General features: G+C 35.7%; 1 protein-coding gene across 5 annotated transcripts in view; it reads left to right on the forward strand.

Moving 5' to 3' along the window:
* LOC136029582 (potassium voltage-gated channel protein Shal-like) overlaps positions 1–21,999 on the forward strand; it is a 249,845-nt gene that overhangs the window by 23,504 nt on the left and 204,342 nt on the right. For 4 of the 5 annotated variants that reach the window (XR_010618087.1, XM_065708079.1, XM_065708105.1 and 1 more), the window contains exon 2: positions 2,215–3,392. Coding sequence is in view for 4 of the 5 variants with exons in the window: in XM_065708079.1 (XP_065564151.1) it covers positions 2,278–3,392 (1,115 nt within the window). In the remaining variant the exon portion in view is untranslated. Of the gene's footprint in view, positions 1–2,202; positions 3,393–21,999 lie in introns of all 5 variants that reach the window. The other variant, XM_065708087.1, reaches the window with a different exon arrangement.

Raw genomic sequence — 21,999 nt, forward strand, 5'->3', positions numbered from 1 at the left:
GTGACCGGAAGGACCTTGTGAACTGTAGGCCCATATCTATTCTGTCCGTTTTTTTTTAATATTTGAAAAGTCTATGCTAAAGCGTCTGATGAGTTTCCTACACGCGAAAAAGTTTTTCCATCGGCACCAGTTTGGCTTTCGGGAGAAGTGCTCAACAAAACACGCATCAATCAATCAGTCAATCAATCAATCTGTTGATTAAGAATTTTTATTAAGAATGTTGTTAAATGTATGTAATATGCTTCTGCATTTTATACGACATTTTGTAGACTCCGGCCTTATCCCTGCGGCAATATTCCTTGATGTGAAGAAAGATTTCGACAGCCTTACGCACGAGATCTTTCTTGGTAAGTTTTCACATCATGGTGTTCGTGGAGAAGCTCTGTTCTGGTTTTTTTCATTCATAACTGGCCGGTCCATTGTAGTTGAAACTTCTGATGAACATGCTGCAGCTGAATATGGAGTGTCACAAGGCTCAATTCTTGGGCCATCCCTTTTCCTATTGTATGTCAAAAACCTCTATCGACTATTTAGCAGCCCACAATCTAATTTCTGTTGCCAATTGTGCCAGAAAGGAGATGCTGAAGTTGGAGCCTTGGCTAAACCTGGTCAGCATGAAAGACTCTTTGCATTCACCAACGACAACACCTTGTGGGCTGTAGCACCTGGTGAATCATCCCTTTTCCTTAAGCTACAATTGATGACAGAAAACATATATCAATGGTTTGATGTAATTTTATTAGTTTTGAATGTAAAAAAAAAAATGTTTTTCTTATATCCTCCCGCATAGGCAGAAGCTACATTACAGTGATAGAGCTTCAAACATGTAGGAGGTTCCAGATCCCGCCCAGCTGACCGATTCGTTCGATTTCCTGGTGTACTTCCAGAGGAAAACCTATCTTTCAAGCGGCATGTTGATTCCATGTTGTTAAAGATTTCTCGAGGCCTTGGAAATATTCGGAAGTTCAAGCGAGTCTTTCCTTTTTCTATCCTTCGTCTTTTATACTTCTCTCTTATTTACCTTTATTTATGTTACTGCACGTCAGTATGGATGTCTGCGTTTCCGTCTTTACTTACACCTTTACATAAACTCCAGCTGAAATCAGTACAATTCCTGCAGTCTACCATCCATATTTTTGTTAAGCTTCTGAAGGTAAAAGACATTCATACGCTGCACCTCCATTTGATTGTATTTCAATATTTCTGTGGAGACCTTCAGTCAAGTTTTTCCGGGCTACTTGAGCTGTTATAAATGTCAGTCCTTATAAAACTAGGAACCAGGATGATGTGCTGGTACCATCCACCCCTGCACTGCGCTCGGACTTTGGTCTGATAGTTGCTATCGGGCGTGCCTGAGACTCCCTTCCTGTTAAGAATCGACGGCCCTGTACCCTAAGCTCCTTCAAGAAACAGTTAAAGAAATTTGTAGGAAAAAATTAAATTAAATTATAATATTGATTAGTTATTTATATTGATTAATTATTTGGAATTAAATATTTAGAAAGTAAAGAATTATTTAGAACTGGATGGTGTGAGTGCTGGTTCCTCGATGTTTATTTGTTAATTAATTTTTTTTTGTAATTTTTTTAAAGTAGGTGGTGCAGAGACCAATTGTACTCGGGTGGGGGTTGGTGAGTAGAATTTAAATATATTTTTAGTTTGATTGTACTTAGTATTTGTTTATATTTTTGTTTTTTTCCAAACTAACGGGCCATTGAGCCTTTTGGGATATTTTTGTTTATAAATGGAAGTATATTGGCAATAAAAGGAACCTTAACTTGAGCTTCAGTAATTTATCTCCAATTTCACAACCACCATTTTAAAAACTCAGTTTAATTAATTACACCTGAACACTTCAGAACAGGCTTAATTGCTGATCCCAATTATGTTTGAAAAAAAGACTAGAATGTTGATTTTAGGTTACATTAACCTAAGCTATCAGCTCTGTTTTTTAACCTAGGTTACATTACGATTTTTCTCTGAAGAGTTGTTTGATTTGATGTGAATCTCTGTGAATGCAGGAAAAATAAAACAGAAATTTGCTTTAAACTGTCATTTTTTGGGTGTGGGGGAGCTATTTTTAGTCCCTTTATCTCATATGACAAGATCTCTATTGAAATATTTTTAAAAACAAAAGAAATTTCAATTTTATCTTTGTTAATGCTGAATTTATAATTGCTTTGAAGTTTTTTTCATTGTTAGGTTACATTTCAGGAATACTTCAAAACGAAGGAACTGAATTGAAGCTCTATTTGCACCAACATTCCTCCTAACGAAATGGCCTCGGTCGCTGCCTGGCTGCCCTTTGCAAGAGCTGCTGCCATTGGTTGGGTTCCAATTGCAAACAATCCTCTCCCTCCTCCTCCAATCCCCAAGGACAAAAAAAGAAGTGAAGACGAAAAATTAATAATGAATGTCTCTGGGAGGAAGTTTGAGACGTGGAGAAACACGTTAGAGAAGTATCCTGATACTTTACTTGGTTCTAACGAGAGAGACTTTTTCTACGATGAAGAAGCAAAGGAGTATTTTTTCGATAGGGACCCTGACATTTTCCGTCATATCCTTAATTTCTACCGCACAGGAAAATTACATTACCCCAAACATGAATGTTTGACAAGCTACGACGAAGAATTAGCATTCTTTGGAATACTGCCAGATGTTATTGGTGATTGTTGCTATGAAGACTATCGAGATAGAAAACGTGAAAATGCAGAACGCCTTTTAGACGATAAACTGTCAGAAAGCGGTGATCAAAATTTGCAATTACTAACCAGCCATCGTGAAAGAATGTGGCGGGCATTTGAGAATCCGCACACGTCAACTGCCGCCCTAGTTTTTTACTATGTCACTGGCTTTTTTATAGCCGTATCTGTGATGGCAAACGTAATTGAAACTGTATCTTGTGGGGAAATTCCGGGGAAAGGTGAAACTCTGCCTTGCGGAGAACGTTATAAAATAGTGTTTTTCTGTCTTGACACAGCGTGCGTAATGATTTTTACAGCAGAATATCTATTACGGTTATTTGCTGCACCCGATAGATGTAAGTTTATGAGAAGTGTAATGAGTGTAATTGATGTTGTGGCAATCTTGCCCTATTATATTGGTCTCGGAATTAAGGACAATGACGATGTCTCGGGTGCTTTCGTCACCCTTAGGGTTTTCCGTGTATTCAGAATTTTTAAATTTTCCCGCCACTCGCAAGGATTAAGAATACTCGGATATACCTTAAAATCTTGTGCTTCTGAGTTAGGTTTCTTAGTATTTTCGTTGGCTATGGCAATCATTATATTTGCTACTGTCATGTTCTATGCTGAAAAAAACGTAGACACAACAAATTTCACATCAATTCCAGCTGCTTTCTGGTATACAATTGTCACCATGACTACACTTGGGTGAGTAGTTTATCAACTCCTTATATTATTTTTTCATAAGTGCATTTTTTCTTGTATTTCCCATTTTAATATTGGAGGAATCATGGCTAGTTTTTGTGAAGAGCAAAAAAGAAAGTGAGTGGAATACAGGCTAGTTTAACACGATATTATGGTTTAATTCAGCTAAAAGAAATTATTTTCAAATGAAATAAAAAATTAAAAGAGAACAGATATGATCCTCCGAAGGGATAAAAAAATTCTATCATATTTTTTTTGTGTAAATTCATTCATTCCTGAAGTACGGAGAGAAAAATAAATAAATTCGGTGTTAAAACTGGGAAGGAAGGCTATTAATTTTGGTTGCTTCTCATCTATAGAATATTCTTATTCTTTTTCAGTTTTATTGGAGCCTTTATGTTTTGACTTTGTCAAATGTTTAGGACCCCAGTTTTTTCCTTCTTAGTATTATTTTCAGGATAATCCAAGCCTTAAGGGGGATGCTACTCTCCTTAAAGCCTTCGCTGTATGCTAAAGAGTAGGCTGTATTTAATAATATTTTGAGAATAAGGTATCATTTACGTGTGCTTCCTTTACCTAACAAAATTCAAGTTTCCCAAACACGAGGCAGAAAGGTTCTTCACGCTTTATTATTTTCACGCTATATTATCACGCTATATTTATCTACCTGTACTACCGATAATAAAATTTTCAGTCTTAAATTTCTAAAAGAAATGGGTAAATTCCCAAATTCCATGCAAAGCACGTGCAATTACCAACTAGCTTTACTTGTTGCCCACTAAAATGTCTTCAGGTAAACAGTGATCAAGCTATAGTGCAAATAATGGGACTTGGGTGGCAGAAAAATCCCTCTACTTGATTTTTGTTTATTTTAAGTTTAGTGTAGCTGTTTACTATTATTTGGATTTTCTAAATTTGTATTTCGTGCTGGGGAAGATGAACACAGATAAATATCTATTTGCTCACTTTTGTTACGAGTGTTTTTTCTTGACCAGGGGTGACCGTGTCGGATCTATTGCCATAGAACATCAAAGGAGGGCTAGTTCGAAAGATATTCAGAAATTCTAGAACCCTGTCCTGGCAACAAAAGAGAACATATGCAGAGATTTTATATGTTTTTTTGAATTTACACATGTAGATTGCATTCTCGGGGCTTTGTAGATTGCAGTATTATTTGCAGGAAATTTCAAATTTTTGATCAACTAGCCAAAGAGCCAGCTTGACTGGTTTCTCTGCTCCTTGGGTGCTTGCTTCCTAATAAATGGCAGTCTTGGGTCTTTTGCCCTTACGAACATAGTCTGACATCACTTCTCAATTAATTCTACTAAAGTTTTAATGATAATCTCTTACATATAGTGTGCTTCACTTTTTTGTTCTGGAACTGTATTGTCATTTTAAGATTCTGTAGGCCTCTTTTTAGTTCAATTGAGTGATATGAAGTTTTTGCTCTTTGAAATTCTCAGTAACAATTCATAAACAAGTTTAAATCTGAAACCCTGTCAGAATTTAAATGTATGTTCGGGTCGGTTAGAAAAATAGATTAGGTACTTCAAGGGAAGTAAATAAAGCCAAGAGGTCTTGTTGTGAATAGAGATTACTTGTTTTTAGCACTAAACTGAAAGATAAACAATTGTTTAATTAAAACAGTGCCTAGCTTAAAACGGGATTTAATTTATTCAGTAAAATACCACAAAGATAGTACAAATACGTTGAACAAAGATAGTACGTTGAAAAATAATCAAAAGCCAGGTAAAAGAGAGAGAAAAACAAAAACACAGCCACAAAACAGAGTGGAGTTGGGCTATGTTAGAAACTAAATAGTGAGTAAAACAAAGTGAAAAAGAGTAAAAAATAGCATTTTCAAAATATGTGGGCTACTAAAAAAGAATGAAGAGATGTGGTTATAATCATTAAGAAGGGCAACAAATTGGGTAAAAAAAAGTATATGACTGACATCATAGTCAACACAATCCCGTTGATTTTTCTTTTCCATGGAATTTTTTTCCTCGACCTCATAATAAAGAAAAATAGTCGGTAAAATTTCGCATGTATTAATTCATTTAAAATTTCATGAGCCAGTGCTCTTTTAAAATGAATTAAAACAGCCGAAGAGTCGCACATACCTGTAGGAGGAATATCGTTTTGTTCATCCCTTTAGGCAAAGACGGCAATTCACACAAACAGTCCCTTTAGAAAGTACTTCCATTCAAATTAGGATAGTCCATTTGAATCAAAGGGTGGTAATGCTATACCTTACTGGAATGAGAATCGAAGATTCTTAAAAATTATAATGAAAAGGTCACAACCGGGAACAAAATTCGCGGAATGAAATGGGGACGAATTACGAACTAAACCACATTTGACACATGATCCTTCAGGGACGCTCAGGCTGCATTGACAATATAAAGACAGAGCAAAGAATGCAGCTTACGTGTTTTACAAATGGCTTCCAGCAAAGTTTGAATTAAAATCTCCTGAACTTGTTGATTGGAAACCATTGAGACGTTTATTGTAGTTTAGCAAATTAAACATTTACTACATAACAATTTCTTCAAATTCATGAATTTACTTTTGCTTGTTTCAAGTTTTAATATGTATCCTAACTTTTGTTCGAAATTAAATAAAAAAAAACAAGTTTTTTAACGGAAAGTAAGGAGGGACATTGAAACTTAAAACGAACAGAAATTACTTCGTATATGAGAGGGGATGCTTCCTCATCAACGCCTCGCTCTTTACGCTAAAGTTTGACTCTTTCTCTTAACTCTACTTTTTAAAACAGTAAAAAACTTTACCGTAAAGAGTGGGGCGTTGATGAGGAAGCATCCCCTTTCATATGCGAAGTAATTTCTGTTCGTTTTAAGTCTTAATGTCGCTCCTTACTTTCCGCTAAAAAAACTTATTTTTTTTATTTAATTTCTGAACGTTTTTGAATCAATGCGTGTTTTGATTTTGGCTCTTTGCAGATGAATAATTAAAACGAAATTTGCATATTGATTTTTTTTGCTAAATGGCTTTCTCATAGTTTTGATCGAATGATTCAGGGAAAAAAGGAGCGGGGGAGGAAGCCTAGTTGCCCTCCGATTTTTTGGTCACTTAAAAAGGCAACTAGAACTCTTAATTTTTTTACGTATGTTTTTATCAGTAAAAGACATATGTACCTTACAAATTACCTTACGTAACGAGCTTCTGTAATCTCATGTTTTAATTACGTATATGAAGGGGTTCACCCCCTTGTCAGTACCTCACTCTTTACACTAAAGCTTAAATTTTGTCCCAATTTCTTAAGAATGACCCCTGAATCACAAAAGCCGTAGAATAAATAGTTGAAATTACTAAAAATACTTTAGCGTAAAGAACGAGGTATTAGGAGGAGGTCCCCCTGAAAACGTCTGTACACTTCCAAATAACCATTACTATATGTAAGCACTGGTCAAAGATGTAACTTGTGGCCCCTCCCACGGGGACTGTGGGGGAGTAAGTCGTCCCCAAAGACATAGTTATAAGGTTTTTTGACAACGTTGAATAAAATGGCTATCTCAGAATTTTGTTCTGGTGACTTTGGGAAAATAATTAGCATGGGAGGGGGCCTAGGTGCCCTCCAATTTTTTTGGTCACTTAAAAAGGGCACTAGAACTTTTCATTTCCGTTAGAATGAGTTCTCTCGCAAGATTCTAGGACCACTGGGTCGATACGATAACCCCTGAAAAAAACAAATACAAACAAACAAATAAACACGCATCCGTGATCTGCCTTCTGGCAAAAAATACAAAATTCCACATTTTTGTAGACAGGAGCTTGAAACTTCTACAATATGGTTCTCTGATACGCTGAATCTGATGGTGTGGTTTTCGTTAGATTCTATGACTTTTAGGGGGTGTTTCCCCCCTATTTTCTAAAATAAGGCAAATTTTCTCAGGCCCATAACTTTTGATAGGTACGACTAAACTTGATGAAGCTTATATATTTAAAATCAGCATTAAAATTCGATTCTTTTGATGTAGCTATTGATATCAAAATTCTATTTTTTAGAGTTTTGGTTTCTATTGAGCCGGGTCGCTCCTTACTACAGTTCGTTACCACGAACTGTTTGATACCTTTTTGTAAAAATTGCTTTGGAGTATTTACACACATGAGGCTAAAATTACAATAGCATTGTCCTATAACAAAACCACGTGTTCCGTTTTCCATAATAGCTTCCAGTACTCGTCAGAGGTACATAGAAACCGAGAGGGGAAGGGGATTAGGTTGGAATATCCCCCTCCCCTACAAAAAAACAACATTAAAAAAAATACTTTTGGGGTCTAGGCTGCCGTTATTTTCTTCTTTGTCATTTTTACGAAGATATTTGCTATAAATGACAAATTTAAGGTGCTTTACCACGACATGTATTCATTGCAATACGAATCAAGTTGATAGCAGAGCGTATAGTAGATACATCAAATCAATATAGTAGATACATCAAATCAATCAATAATAGTAGAGACATCAAAAGAATCGGGATTTTATGCTGATTATGCGTTATTTCGGATAAAAGGGGAAAACACGCCCTAAAAGTCACGTCATCTTAATAAAAATCACATGATCAAATTCAGCGTATCAGAGAACATAATGAAGAGGTTTCAAGCTCCTATCTGCGATTAAATAAAAAAAAACATGTTTTTTTTAAATCAAAGTAAAAAGCAACATTAAAACTTAAAACGAACAGAAATTACTCCGTATATGAAAGGGGCTTTCCCTCCTCAACGCCCCGCTCTTTACGCTAAACTTTGACTCTTTCTCTTGACTCTACTTCTTAAAACAGTAAAAAACATTAGTGTAAAGAGCGGGGGGTTGGAGGGAAAGCCCCTTTCATATACGGAGTATAATGAAAATTAGAATTTTAAAGAATTGGAATAAAAATCAAACACTAGCGTAAAGAGCGAGGTATTGACGTGGGGTCGAATCCCCTAATATACGTAATAAGATCTGTTCGTTTTAATTTTTAATGTTGCTCCTTAATTTCAGTCGAAAAAACTTGTTTTTTATTTATTTAATTGCTGAAAAGAACTAATCAAAGCTCTTCAATTTTTATAATTTTCAATTCTTAAAACTTTCAGCAATTTTGGATTTGTCAGCTTATTAACTAGAAAACGCTTAACATTTTTGTTGTTTTCAATAAAGTTTAATTGATATTTTGGCCTTTAGAAGGCTTGGAGGGGAGGAGGTTTTGGATCTCCTCCTGTTTTTGGTAACTTTGGTTAGTTTTAACTTTCACACATTATAATTTTTGCTGGTTTTGCGTCTCATTTATTCATTGGTAGTAAATTCTGTTCATTCTAAGTTTGATTTATAATTTGAATTTATTCCTAATTGTTCTTGGTTTATTGTAACTCTTTACTTGTTCTAAAAAAACTTCTTTTTGGAGAAAATATTTTAAAATTAATTTCTGCATATTCTAGTTGACATTTTTCTATTGATTAATAGAAAGGACTAGTTGTAAGGTTTTGCTGTAAAGTTTTTTTTCTTTTTTTTCTTTTTTCTTAGGAGTTACGATTTTAGCTTGTAATCTATGTTTTGTACAAAATGTTACAACAAATTTTAATAGCAATTTTACTGTTGAGCTTTGTATTGATGGGTAGTGGGAATCCTATTCACATAAATGGATGTAAAACCTTATAATTTTTGGTCTTCTATAGGGGCGAAGCCATCCTGATTCCAATCATGTTACTAATTTTTACACAGACTAAGATTGATCGACTATCTAATTATAAGAATCTTAAAGAGTTATCTCTTGCTTGAATTACTTGTTTTTAAATGAATACGTTTTTAGCTTTTTTTTATCAAAGAGGTTCTGTCTCATTGTTTAAAAATAAAAAATAAAATAGGATATCGGGAGTGAATGCAACCATATTCGTTAACGATTGAGGTTCCTTTGTTTCTGAAATTTCAATTGCCCTCCAACACTCTTGAATCTTAAAAGGACACTATAATTTCCGATTTCTAATCAGTTGAGCCCATCCGACCCGAAATTTATACGACCATCCATACCATGAAAACCTTATATGCCCGTGGCTAAAGTTATAACCTTTGATCCAGGGATCTGATAAGCTGTTCCAACCCTGGAAGCATTGTTATATGTCGTTTAGACTATTTTGAACAAGATGGCTATTTCACAATCAAATGGATTTGGGGAAAAGAGGACGTGAGGGGGCCTAGTTGCCCTCTGATTGACTTGAATCTTAGAAACTCCACTAGTCCTTCTGATTTCCAATCCAACGATCCCCATCCAATGTTTGTACTACCAACCATTCCATAAAAACAATATATACCCCCGAGGTATAACTTACAGCCTTTACCCTGAGGGCTGTGGTGGGGTTGTCATCCTCAAAGACATAATAACTGAGCATTTCAACTATGCTGAACAACATTGCTGTCTCAAAATTTCGATTGGATGTATTTAAGAAAATGATTCGAGTAGAGGTGGGGGGGGTAGCTGCCCTCCAATGTTCTTTGTATATTAAAAAGGGACTAAAAATTTCAACTCCCAATTGAATGAGCCCCTTTTGAAATTTATACAACCACCATTCCCCTAAAACCTTAAATGCATCTGGGACATAACCTTCAGGCCTCACCCTGAGGACTGTGGGGAGTTTGTCAAATTCTAAGACCTAATTTTTGTAACTTCCAACTACGCTCAACAAAATAATTATTTCAAAATTTTGATCAGATGTGTTTGGAGAAATGATGTGCACGGGAGGGGGGTTACCCTCTAATTACTTTGCCTCTCAAAAAAAGCAATAGAATTTCTGATTAATAACCCAATGAACATCCTCCAAGGTTTTTAAAACCACCTATCTATATGCCCCCAGGGCATAACTTAAAAACATTGCCCTGAGGGCTGTTGAGGGGTTGTCATCTTCAAAGACACTTTTTCAAGACCTTTCAGCTGCGCTGAACAAAATGGATATCTTGACATTTTGATTGGATGTATTTTAGAAAATGATGGGCATAGGGGCCTGTTTGCCCTCCAATTACTTTTGGCTATTAAAAAGGGCACTAGCCCATTCAATTTCCAATTGAACTAGCCCTTCTCGAAGTTTCTACTACAACTCATTCTATACGAAGTGTCTTGGTCTAAAAAACAAGCAAAAAAATTACAATAAATAATACATTGTGTCCTCATCGCTCTTTACTTAGGCAGTTCCATTGCACTACCTATGATAAGGCGAATGAAAATTGCTAAAACTTCCAAGAATTGATATGATTTTATATTACGAGCCTGAAAATTTACGAGCCTGAGAAAATTTACGTTAATTTAGAAAATAGAGGGAAAGACCCCCTAAAAGTCATAGAATCTTAACGAAAATCACACCATCAGATTCAGCGTATCAGAGAACCCTATTGTAGAAGTTTCAAGCTCCTATCTACAAAAATGTGGAATTTTGTAATTTTTGCCAGAAGGCAGATCACGGATGCGTGTTTATTTGTTTGTTTGTTTCTTTGGTGTTTTTTCCCCAGGGGTGATCGTATCGACCCAGTTGTCCTAGAATGTTGTGAGAGGGCTCATTCTAACGGAAATGAAAATTTCTAGTGCCCTTTTTAGTGACCAAAAAAATTGGAGGGCACCTAGGCCCCCTCTCACGCTAATTATTTTCCCAAAGTCAACGGATTAAAATTCTGTGATAGCCATTTTATTCAGCGTAGTCGAACAACCTTATAACTGTGTCTTTGGGGAAGACTTACTCCCCCACAGTCCCCGTGGGAGGGGCTACAAGTTACAAACTTTGACCAGTGCTTAGATACAGTAATGGTTATTGGGAAGTGTACAGGCCTTTTCAGGAGGATCTTTTGGTTAGGAGCAGAGGTTGAGAAGAGGGGGATATGCTGGGGGAACTTTCCATTGAGGAATTTGTCATGTGGGAAGAAAATTTCCATGAAGGGAGCGCAGGATTTACAAGCATTACTTAAAAAAAAACAATGAAAAATAAATATGAAAACGTTTTTTTTTAGCTGGAAGTAAGGAGCAGCATTAAAACTTAAAACAAACAGAAATTATTACCCATGTAAGGGGCTCACCTCCTCCTAATACCTCGCTCTTTACGCTAAAGTATTTTTAGTAATTTCAACTATTTATTCTACGGCTTTTGTGATTCAGGGGTCATTTTTATGAATTGGGACAAAATTTAAGCTTTAGTGTAAAGAGCGAGGTACTGACGAAGGGGCGAACCCCCTCATGTATGTAATAAAAACATGAGAATACAAAAGTTCTTTACGTAAGCTAATTTATAAGTTACGTATATCTTTTACTAATAAAAAGATTCGTAAAAATTAAAAGTTCTAATTACCTTTTTAATTAACCGAAAATCGGAGGGCAACTAGGCTTCCTCCCCCGCTCTTTTTTTCTCAAAATCATTTGATCAAAATTATCAGAAAGCCATGTGCTTTTAGGGGGTGTTTCCCTCTATTTTCTAAATTAACGCAAATTTTTTCAGGCTCGTAACTTTTGATGGGTAAGACTAAACTTGAAGAAACTTATATATACTATTATATATACTATTATATTATTATATATACTATTGAATCGGGTCACACCTTACTACAGTTCGTTACCACGAACTGTTTGATCTTGGTTTCGGTAATCATGTTAGGACAAATAAAAACACAATGCTTGAAATAAATATCATTTTTAGCAAAGCACAAAAGACCTTCTGATCTTCTGATCCGACCTTCTGGTTGACAAAGCTTAATCCTGTTTATGTCAAATCTTAGATGCCCCCGGGGCATAACTTTGAACCCTTGGCCTGAGACATAGTTTTTCTCCACCTTTGAGCTACGCTGAACAAAAGGGTGATCTCAAACTTTTGATTGGATGTGTTTGGAGAAATAAGGGTTTGGGGGTGGCTATTTGTCCTCCAATTACTCTGACTCTTAGAAACGGCACTGGAATTTCTGCTTACCAATCTAATGAACCCCCTCCGAGGTTGATACGACCACACTTTTTAGAAAGATTTTATATGACCCCTGGGCATAACTTAAAATCTTGCTCTGAGGGCTACAGGGGGGAGGGGTTGTCATCCTCTGAGAAATAGTTTGCTGAGATTTTGTCTACACTGAAAAATGATTAACTCAGAATTTTGATTGGATGTGTTTGGAGAAAGGATGCGCTTGGGTTGCCCTCCAATCACTTCCGACTCTTAAAAAGATCACTAGCCTTTTTAACTTCAGTCGAAGGAGCCCTTTTCGAAGTTTCTACGACTACTCCTTCTATTAGAAGTGCCCTGGTCTAAAACACAAAACAAAAATAAATAAATAAATATATAATATATTGTGCCTAAGTTGCTCATTACTTAGGCAGCGCTATTGTGCTGCCTATGATAAGGCTTATAAATCTAAAATTGCTGAAACTCTAGAAAATTGATATGATTTTTTAAAATAAATATTGAGTCTTTGATTGGTTTATTTCAGTAATCTCGGTTTCAGTAATCATGTTGTGACATATAAAAACACACTGCTTGAAATAAAGGTTATTTTTAGCAAAGCACAAAAGACTTTATGACCTTTCCAAGCCTTGGAAGCGGGGAGGTGACAGAGCTTTTTCCTTTTTAGCGTAATTTTTGCTCGTTTTATGTTTGACTTGATTCTTTATTATAATATCTGTTCATTTTGGGTCTCATTTATTCATCGATAGTGCTTCCTGCTGGTGTTTTTTTTTCTTTTTTTTTATCACCCTTTACTTTTCCCCGAAATCTTTTTCCAGAAAAAGGCTATTTTAAATTAAAAATGACTACTACTAGTAATAAGAGATATTGAGAGAGAGAATCAGCGAGAGACTAAATTAAAGACATTGGCGTCCAAACTTTTTGTCAAATCCCACTTCTATAACAAGGAATAGATTTCTAGTATTTTCTTTTTATTTACTGATAAGCGTTAAAAAAGATGACGTCAAATCATCCCAGGTTACAAAAAGCAGGAGTGTATAGATAAGTTTACCTTATGTATTCTCAATTCGTTTTAGTGGGCAGAGTAGACTTTTTCTAATACATCTAGCGACACAAAAGTTTCTAATGGTAGTAACAGTACAGATTATCTATGAAAAATGAAATTTCACCAGAAACAAATCTGGTTGCACTAATTCTTGGTGTTCTATCCTTAGTTCATACTTTAGACGATAATTAACAGTTCAAATAGGGATTAATCCTTTGATTAGACAATAAAAAAAAAAAAAAAAAACAACAACTGAAAATCTTGGTCACACATACAGCAACCGTCATTAGCAAATATACGGCATCAGTAGTATATCTGCTGATGGTAGCCACTGTATATGTGGTTGAAATATTTAGAGTTTTTTGTCATTGTTTTTTCACTGTCTAATAAAAGGATTTATTCCTATTTGAACTGTTATTTTCATCATGAAACGGCAGTGTCTTCAATGGCGCGTAACTAATATGGCGCGTTACGTCTTACGCGCACGGGGGAGCTTGGGGAGGCGCGAAGCGCCCCCACCAACTAGGTGTTGGTGTGGCGCGAAGTGCCTCACCAACACCTAGTATAACATAGTAATATGCTTATTTGAAATTATCACACATTATCTGTCTATGATGTAGAATGACGGGGCTTAGTGTGGCTTTAGCCATGCAGAAGACCAACAACTATGCTGATTTGCAATCCATTTAGTTAAATAATATATCTGCTACCGATCAACTACTAGCAAAAATCATTCTTTTTGGCCCCATGCAAGAATTATACGCAGCTTAACAAAATGGGATGACATATTCATCCATCTAGCCTGTGATCCAAATCAAACAGTTAGTGGTAACGAACTATAGTAAGGAGCGACTCTTTTCAATAGTAAACGAAACTCTAAAAAACGGAATTTTGAAACTAAAAGATAAATTAAAAGATTCGGATTTTTATGCTTTGTCGTCAAAAGTTACAAGCATGAGAAATTTGCCTTATTTCGGAAAATAGGGGGAACACCCCTAAAAGTCATAGAATTAACGAAAATCACACCATCGTATTCAGCGTATCAGAGAACCCTATTGCAAACGTTTCAAACTCTTATCTACAAAAATGGGGAACTTCGTATATTTTGCCAGAAGACCGATCACGGGTGCGTGTTTATTTGTTGTTTTTTTTTTCTTTTCCCCAGGGGTCATTGTATCGACAAAGTGGTCCTGGATTGTCGCAAAAGGGCTCATTCTAACGGAAATGAAAAGTTCTAGTGTCAGTTTTAAGTGACCAAAAAAACTGGAGGGCACCTAGGCCCCCTCCCACGCTCATTTTTTCCCAAAGTCAACGGTTTAAAATTTTGAGATAGCCATTTTGTTCAAAATAAACGACAACCAGAATAACTATGTCTTTGGGGATAACTTACTCCCCCACTGTCCTCAGGGGAGGGGCTGCAATTTACAAACTTTGACCAGTGTTTACATACAGTAATGGTTATTGGGAAGTGTACAGACGTTTTCAGGGGAATTTTTTTGTTTGGGGGGGGGGGGTGAGAGGAGGGGGATATGTGGGAGGAATATGTCATGGGGGAGGAGAAATCCAATGAAGGGGGCGCAGGATTTCCTAGCATTACTATAAAAATAATACAAAGAAAAAACAAACATGAAAAAGTTCTTCCAATTGAAAGTAAGGAGTAGCATTAAAACTTAAAACGAAACAGATATTATTACGCATATTAGGGGCTCTTCTCCTCCTAAATACCTCGCTCTTTATGCTAAAGTATTTTTAGTAGTTTCAACTATTTATTCTACGGAATTTCTGATTCAGGGGTCATTCTTAAAGAATTGGGACAAAACTTAAGCTTTAGCGTAAAGAGCGAGGTATTAACGAGGGGACAAACCCCCTCATATACATAATAGAAATATGAGAATATAGAACTTCGTTACGTAAGTCAATTCTTAAGTTACGTATATTTTTTTACTAGTAAGAATGCTGGTTAAAAATTAAAAGTTCTAGTTGTCTTTTTAAGTAGCCGAAAAATTGGAGGGCAGCTAGGCCTCCTTCCCCACCCCTTATCTCTAAAAATCGTTTGATCAAAACTAAGAGAAATCCATTTAGCCAAAAAATGATTAAATATACAAAGTTCATTTTAATAATTTATGTGCGGAGCGCCAAAATCAAACATGCATTAATTCAAAAACGTTAAGAATTTAAATAAAAAAAACTAGTCTTTTAACTGAAAGTAAGGAGCGACATTAAAACTTAAAACGAACAGAAATTACTCTGTGTATGAAAGGGGATGTTCCCTTTTCAACGACCCACTCTTTACGCTAAAGTTTTTTTACTGTTTAATAAAGTAGAATTGAGAGAAAGAGTCAAACTTTAGCCCAAAGAGCGGGACATTGAGAAGGGAACATCCCCTTTCATAAACGGAGTAATTTCTGTTCATTTTAAGTTTAATGTCGCTCCTTCCTTTAAGTTAAAAAAAAACAGTTTTTTTATTTAATTTCCTATAGGAACCGTGAAAATTTGGTCCTTACTGCTGTCTAGTAACAAGCTGAGATCGATGAACTAGAAAAAAAAAAAGAGAAACAGAACTAACCGAGGTGTTATTCTTGCACCACAACAAAAAGTAGCTAAAAAAAAACCATTGTTTTTCTTCTGATTAAATTTTAAACTATTACATGAAGTTTCATCCTTGAGACATTTCAAAGCGTCATAGCACAAATCGATACCTGCTATTCAGTAAAATTCCATTGCAATTGTGGACAGAATGTTTTAATCTGGTAGGTTAGGACATGCTCCTGCGACAATTTTCACTTCTTGACATAAATTGATCCTTTGTTCTCTTTGCCAAGAAATCCTGGTCAGTTTGTCTGGGAAATCTATTCCCTCTTTTCTCCTTTGGTTAATCTCCTGTATGCAAGTCTAACTGTTTTTTTTTTCTTTGTGTTTGCATTGTCTGTCACCAAATTATGATTTATATTGACTGGATCGAGTGAGTAAACTGGCAAGATTTCACTAATTTTACAATCCTGGCTGCTGGTTATGACAAATCCATAGAGAGATGCAGCAATTAAATTTTCACTATTTGAGCCTACTACCTACTTCATATATTTTCTTGATATTTTTCATTGATATTTTTTTTTAAATTTATAATTTTGAAAGAAGTTATCAACAGAGCCTGCCTTACAACAGGCATAAAAAAATAAAATGTGTCAGACTGTCCTGTGGAAATTAACAAGCTACTGACTAAATCTGTCTCATTTAGCTTCAGGTACCTGTTGTTTAATGTCAAATAATTGTTTTCAGACCATAAGATTGGTTATTGGTAATGAGTTACTGATACTGGTAATTATACAGGCAGATTATTATTTTTGCCAGTACACAAAAAAAGGTAAAAATTTTACCGATGAACTTAAATATTCTCGTGAAACAGGAATCAAAACCTGGCAGCTGGTTTTAATTCAATACTTTCCGTATAGATCTAACCTATAATTTATTACAGCTTCACATAAAGTATGCTAAAATGACATTTCTTATGGAAAATAATTTTTGATATTTTTATAACAAAACTTTTTTTTAACCTAGTGTTTCTTAAAGATACATAGGATAGTATTGCGACAGATCAATTTGCCAGTGTAAAATGTCGGTAAAGTAAACATCGACGGCAGCAATTCAGCCGTCCATTGTGACTTCAATAAACGTACGAAAAAATAAATCATGGTTTATTTTAACGCCTACACCGAGATGGTGGTATGCATATGGAACTAAATGGAAGCGGACACATTCGATGTTTGTTCGTTTTGTTTTTGTTTTTTTTCTTCTTTTTTTTTTTTTTTTTTTTTTTTTCACCGCCGACGAGTGCTGATGAAAAAGTGTGTTTGCAGAGGGTGTATCATAAAGAAAAAATTGGTTTGAAAGTCATAAACGTTTTTTTTTCCTGGGAAGGAAAAGTGCAATTGTAAAAAAAAAAAATAAATAAATAGAAGTCACCAGAAATTCAAGGAAGTTTGAAGTGTCAATGGTTTGGATCCAATTCTGCTTCTACTTTCGAGCCTAAGAAAAATAAACTCAAAGCCTATTTACCACAAATAAAAAAAAGAGTGTTAATCCAATTTGTGTGCTGTAGAATAAAAATAGTTTTGACAAAATTTGAATTCATTTACATTAAAAAAAAATTCCTACCTATTAGTCTTCAAATAACTACTAGTTTTAGAGCTCCCCATCCCAACGCCTTTACGTGCAATAAATTCATACGAATATAGAGATGCATACAATGTATTTTGCAATATGTAGAAAGGGGCAAATTTGTCGCTTTTTCAATTATTTTCTACGAAAACACAAAAAGGCTTATGATCTATTCATAATCTATTTGTGATCAATCAGATAGATGTATTAGATTAATATGATCTATTTATGATCTATCAGATCTATTATGATAGATTGATGTTCCGAGGATAGAATTAATACCGCCCAGTGGTTCCGCGTTTCAATGTTCAGTGTTTCTCGGGTGCTAGGTAGGAAAATTACTTTTAAAGAGTGCGTTCGGCCAGTATTTATTGCACTCCTGCTGGTTTTCATCTCATGTTCGTGAGGACTATATTGTCCTCATTGAAAATTATGTAAAAATCAGAATGGAACTGAAATATAGTAATTTCATGCCACTAAAAAGGAATTTGTAGGATGCATGTTCTACTTTTGGAATCTATGTTACAACATGAGAAATTTTACTCTTTTGAACAACAAGAAACCAGATAGTCAAGTGAATATAAAAGCTGAAAATACTGCAGTAGAAGTTGCAATAGGGTGCAGATTAACGTTCGAATAAGATAAATAGTTTAGTAGATATGTAATGTCATTGAGTCGATTCAGGTTGGATGAAAAATCATGTTTGCGTCTAAAATAGATATAATGAACGCAAGCCCCTCACGGGAAGGATTGTTTTGTCTTCTAGAAATCTGCAAAGATTTATTATTCTTTAAAACAAAAAGAATGGAAGATTATGATAATACTATTTAAAAAGTGCTGCCTTTTGTGCCAATGGGTTATTCATTCATTTTTAAATTTTAACTACCTCAAGAGATGAAATGTCTGACAGAATTGATTTCCAAATACCTGCAATTTGCAGTAATTCAAATTATTATATGAAACAATCTGCGTCTTAGAGATATTTATTATCTTCCTTTTCAAGTGAAATCCATTCAATCACTTAGTTCAACCATTTTCCAAGGTTGAATTTAGGTATCAAGATAATTCGATGTTGTTTTTTTTTCCAAATACGCAACATCGTTTTTTCCAAAATGCAGAAATAGCTTGATTTTGCACTTTTTGTACTAGAATTATGGCTATCTTATCTTTAACACAAGATGGTACCTTCCCTTTACAAACATTTGTTCATTGATAGCAATAGATAAGAACTAAGAGCTCATATGGCACTTACGACGAGGCCGGAACAGCCAAGAGCCAAAAGATCATATGGTATGAGCTCTAGCCAAATTCTAAGAATCAATAGATTAATTTAAAAAGAATATCAGAGGCTTAATGCCGGACGGGATTTAAAATAAAAGCTCTGAGTCACGAGGTCCTTCTGTATATCAAAATTCATTAAGATCCGATCACTCACTTGTAAGTTATAAATACCTTTTTTTTTCTAATTTTTCCTTTCCCTTCAACCTCCCAGATGGTCGAATCAGGGGTCAGCGACTTTATCAAGTAAATTTGTGTAGCTCTCTGCGTGCCTACCAATTTTCATCGTCCTAGCACGTCCAGAAGCACCAAACTCGCCAAAGCACTGAACCCCACCCCCTAACTCCCCGAAAGAGAGCGAATCCAGTACGGTTACTTCAATCACGTATCTAAGACATTTGCTTATTCTACCACCAAGTTTCATCCCAATTTCTCCACTATAAGTCGGGATTAGAAATAAGAGCTCTGAGACATGAGTTCCTTCTAAATATCAAATTTCATTAAGATCCAATCACCCGTTCTTAAGTCAAAAATACCTCAATTTTTCTAATTTTTCCAAATCAGCACCACCAGCCCCCCCCCACAAAGATATCGGACCGTTCCAATAACCTCAATCATGTATTTATAACATGTAATAATTCTTCCCATCAAGTTTCATCCTGATCTCTCCACTCTAAGCGTTTTCAAAGATTTTCGGTTTCCAATATTTCTGTTTCCGCCCTCTAGCCCTCTATATCCGCGGTTCGGATTCGAATTGAAAATTGAGAGATCCTTCTATATATCAAGTTTCATTAGGATCCGATCACCCATTCGAAGATAAAGATACCTCAATTTTCATGTTTTCCAAGAATTCTGGTTTCCCCCTCCAACTTCCCCAAATGTCATCGGATATGGTCGGGATTAAAATAAGAGCTCTAAAGCACAAGATCCTGCTCAATATCAAATTTCATTAAGATCTGATCACCCGTTCGTAAGTTACAAATACCTCATTTTTTCTAATTTTTCCGTATTATCCCCCCCCCCCAACTCCACCAAAGAGAGCGGATCTGGCCTGGTTATGTCAGTCATGTATCTTGGACTTGTGCTTATTCTTACCACCAGGTTTCATCCTGATCTCTCCGCCTTAAGCGTTTTCCAAGATTTTAGGTCCCCCTTCCCCCCAATGACACTGGATCTGTTCGGGATTTAAAATAAGAGATCTGAGTTAAGAGGACCTTATAAATATGAAATTTCATTAAGATCTGACCACTTCTTCGTAAGTGAAAAATACTTCTTTTTTCTAATTTTTCAAAACTACCCCCTCCCCTCTCAACATCCCCAAAGAAAGTGGATCCGTTCCAGTTATGTCAGTCACGTATCTAGGACTTGTGCTTATTTTTCCCATTAAGTTTCATCACGATCCCTCCACTCTAAGCCTTTTCCAAGATTTTAGGTCCTCCCCAATGTCACCAGATCCGGTTGGGATTTAAAATAAGAGCTCTGAAACACGATATCCTTCCAAACATCAAATTTCATTAAGATCCAATCACCCTTTCGTAAGTTAAAAATACCTCAATTGGGGAAAAGACAATTTCCATTTTAATCTGGTCTGGTTCCTGATACGCCTACCAAATTTCTTCGTCCTAGCTTACCTGGAAGTGACTAAAGTAGCAAAACCGGGACAGACAGACAGACAGACCGACAGACATTCAGACCGACCGACCGAAAGAATTTGCGATCGCTATACGTCACTTGGTAGATACCAAGTGCAATAAAAAACTAGCGTTGCATTGGTCAGTTTCTCTCGCTCATCTAGAAAGTTTGTACTGTATTTTGGATTACCGTAGCCAAGTTAATGAACAAACATAGTGTGATAGAAAGCGATTTTTACAGGAAAGTAAAGATTGGTCGTCGGATCTTTTGACTCTCATTAGCAGAGTATAAATAGCAAAAACACAGTATAAGTAGCGAAAGCTCCTATTTTGGGAAATATTAAGGTCGGTCTATAACTTTGCCTTGCATAACCATCTATTCAAATCTTCCAAGTACCGACTGAAATTTCGGTGAGGAATTCCTTTGAGGAATCGCTGGACCCCGTTTTCGAAAACAAAATTGTTTTACTCCACACATATTTCTACTGTGGGTATAAATGACTGCTTGGTTTTAAATATAATGATACTTAGACCCTTTATATGAATCAAAAAGTTGTGTTTGTATAAAGCACTTCGATTTTCCATTTATTCTCCTGTCAGAGTGGTTTTTCTTCAGGTAGAATTGAGCTTCAATTTTTCCCACAGAATCCAACTTTTGAGCTGAGTAGTCTATGCAAACATCGCCTTCTTAAAAGACTTAATCGTGACGAATTCTGAGCGCTAATCCATTACTTACTCCAATTCCACAGCCGTATGTTATAATAGAGTAAAGTCACCTTGAACAATTTCTTTTCGAAAGGAATTGTAGCAAACGTGCATGGTTGTTCTACTTACATTTCTTTCTACATCAAAGCATTTCTTGTCAGAAGGGATTTGTTTACGCACCTGTCATTCAATGTCACCTGATTTGTTGTCAATGTGTGAGAGTCCACGCAAAGTGTCATTGAATTCATGGTGCCCAGTCCATTCTTTTGACAGTTCCAATGAGGCAAAAAATAGACTTGACTGTAAATTTAAGCTCTGTAATTTATTGGCGTTTTTCCGAGAACTTATCTAATGAAGTTAAAATGGAGTGTAAAAATTGCTATTGTTTTTCTAGCGCTTATTTTACAACAGTCTACGATTGATATACTATTGGCATCATATATATTCTAATGGAGCGAGTTCCACATTCTAATGGAGATTGAGTTCCTAATTTTCTTGAAATTTTGTCAGATTTGCACTTTAACCGACACTAGCCAGAATTGAACACCTCTTCCAAGGCCAACCATTAAACTGTTTGTAAAGGAAAAGGAGGAGGACCCAAAAAGTTTTCCGGTTGAGCTGGGGGCTCATTTTCTAAAAACGTTCTTTTTCCCAAAAAAATGTGAATTTTTTTCAGATATAGCAACATTGCACATTTCTTATATTAAAGTTTTTGTTGGGGACGGGAGCTAAAGCCTCCTGTATGGCTTGCACGTCAACATGTCTACGTCTATAGTTACCAACAAGCTAGAAATAGCGGGAATGCGAATTGGTCAAGAAAAATAAGAAAACATGTTTCCACTTTCTGCGCATGCTTGAATAGTGGCCGTTTTTCCACT

Source organism: Artemia franciscana, chromosome 1 (genome assembly GCF_032884065.1).
Source record: "Artemia franciscana chromosome 1, ASM3288406v1, whole genome shotgun sequence".
Classification (NCBI taxonomy): domain Eukaryota; kingdom Metazoa; phylum Arthropoda; class Branchiopoda; order Anostraca; family Artemiidae; genus Artemia; species Artemia franciscana.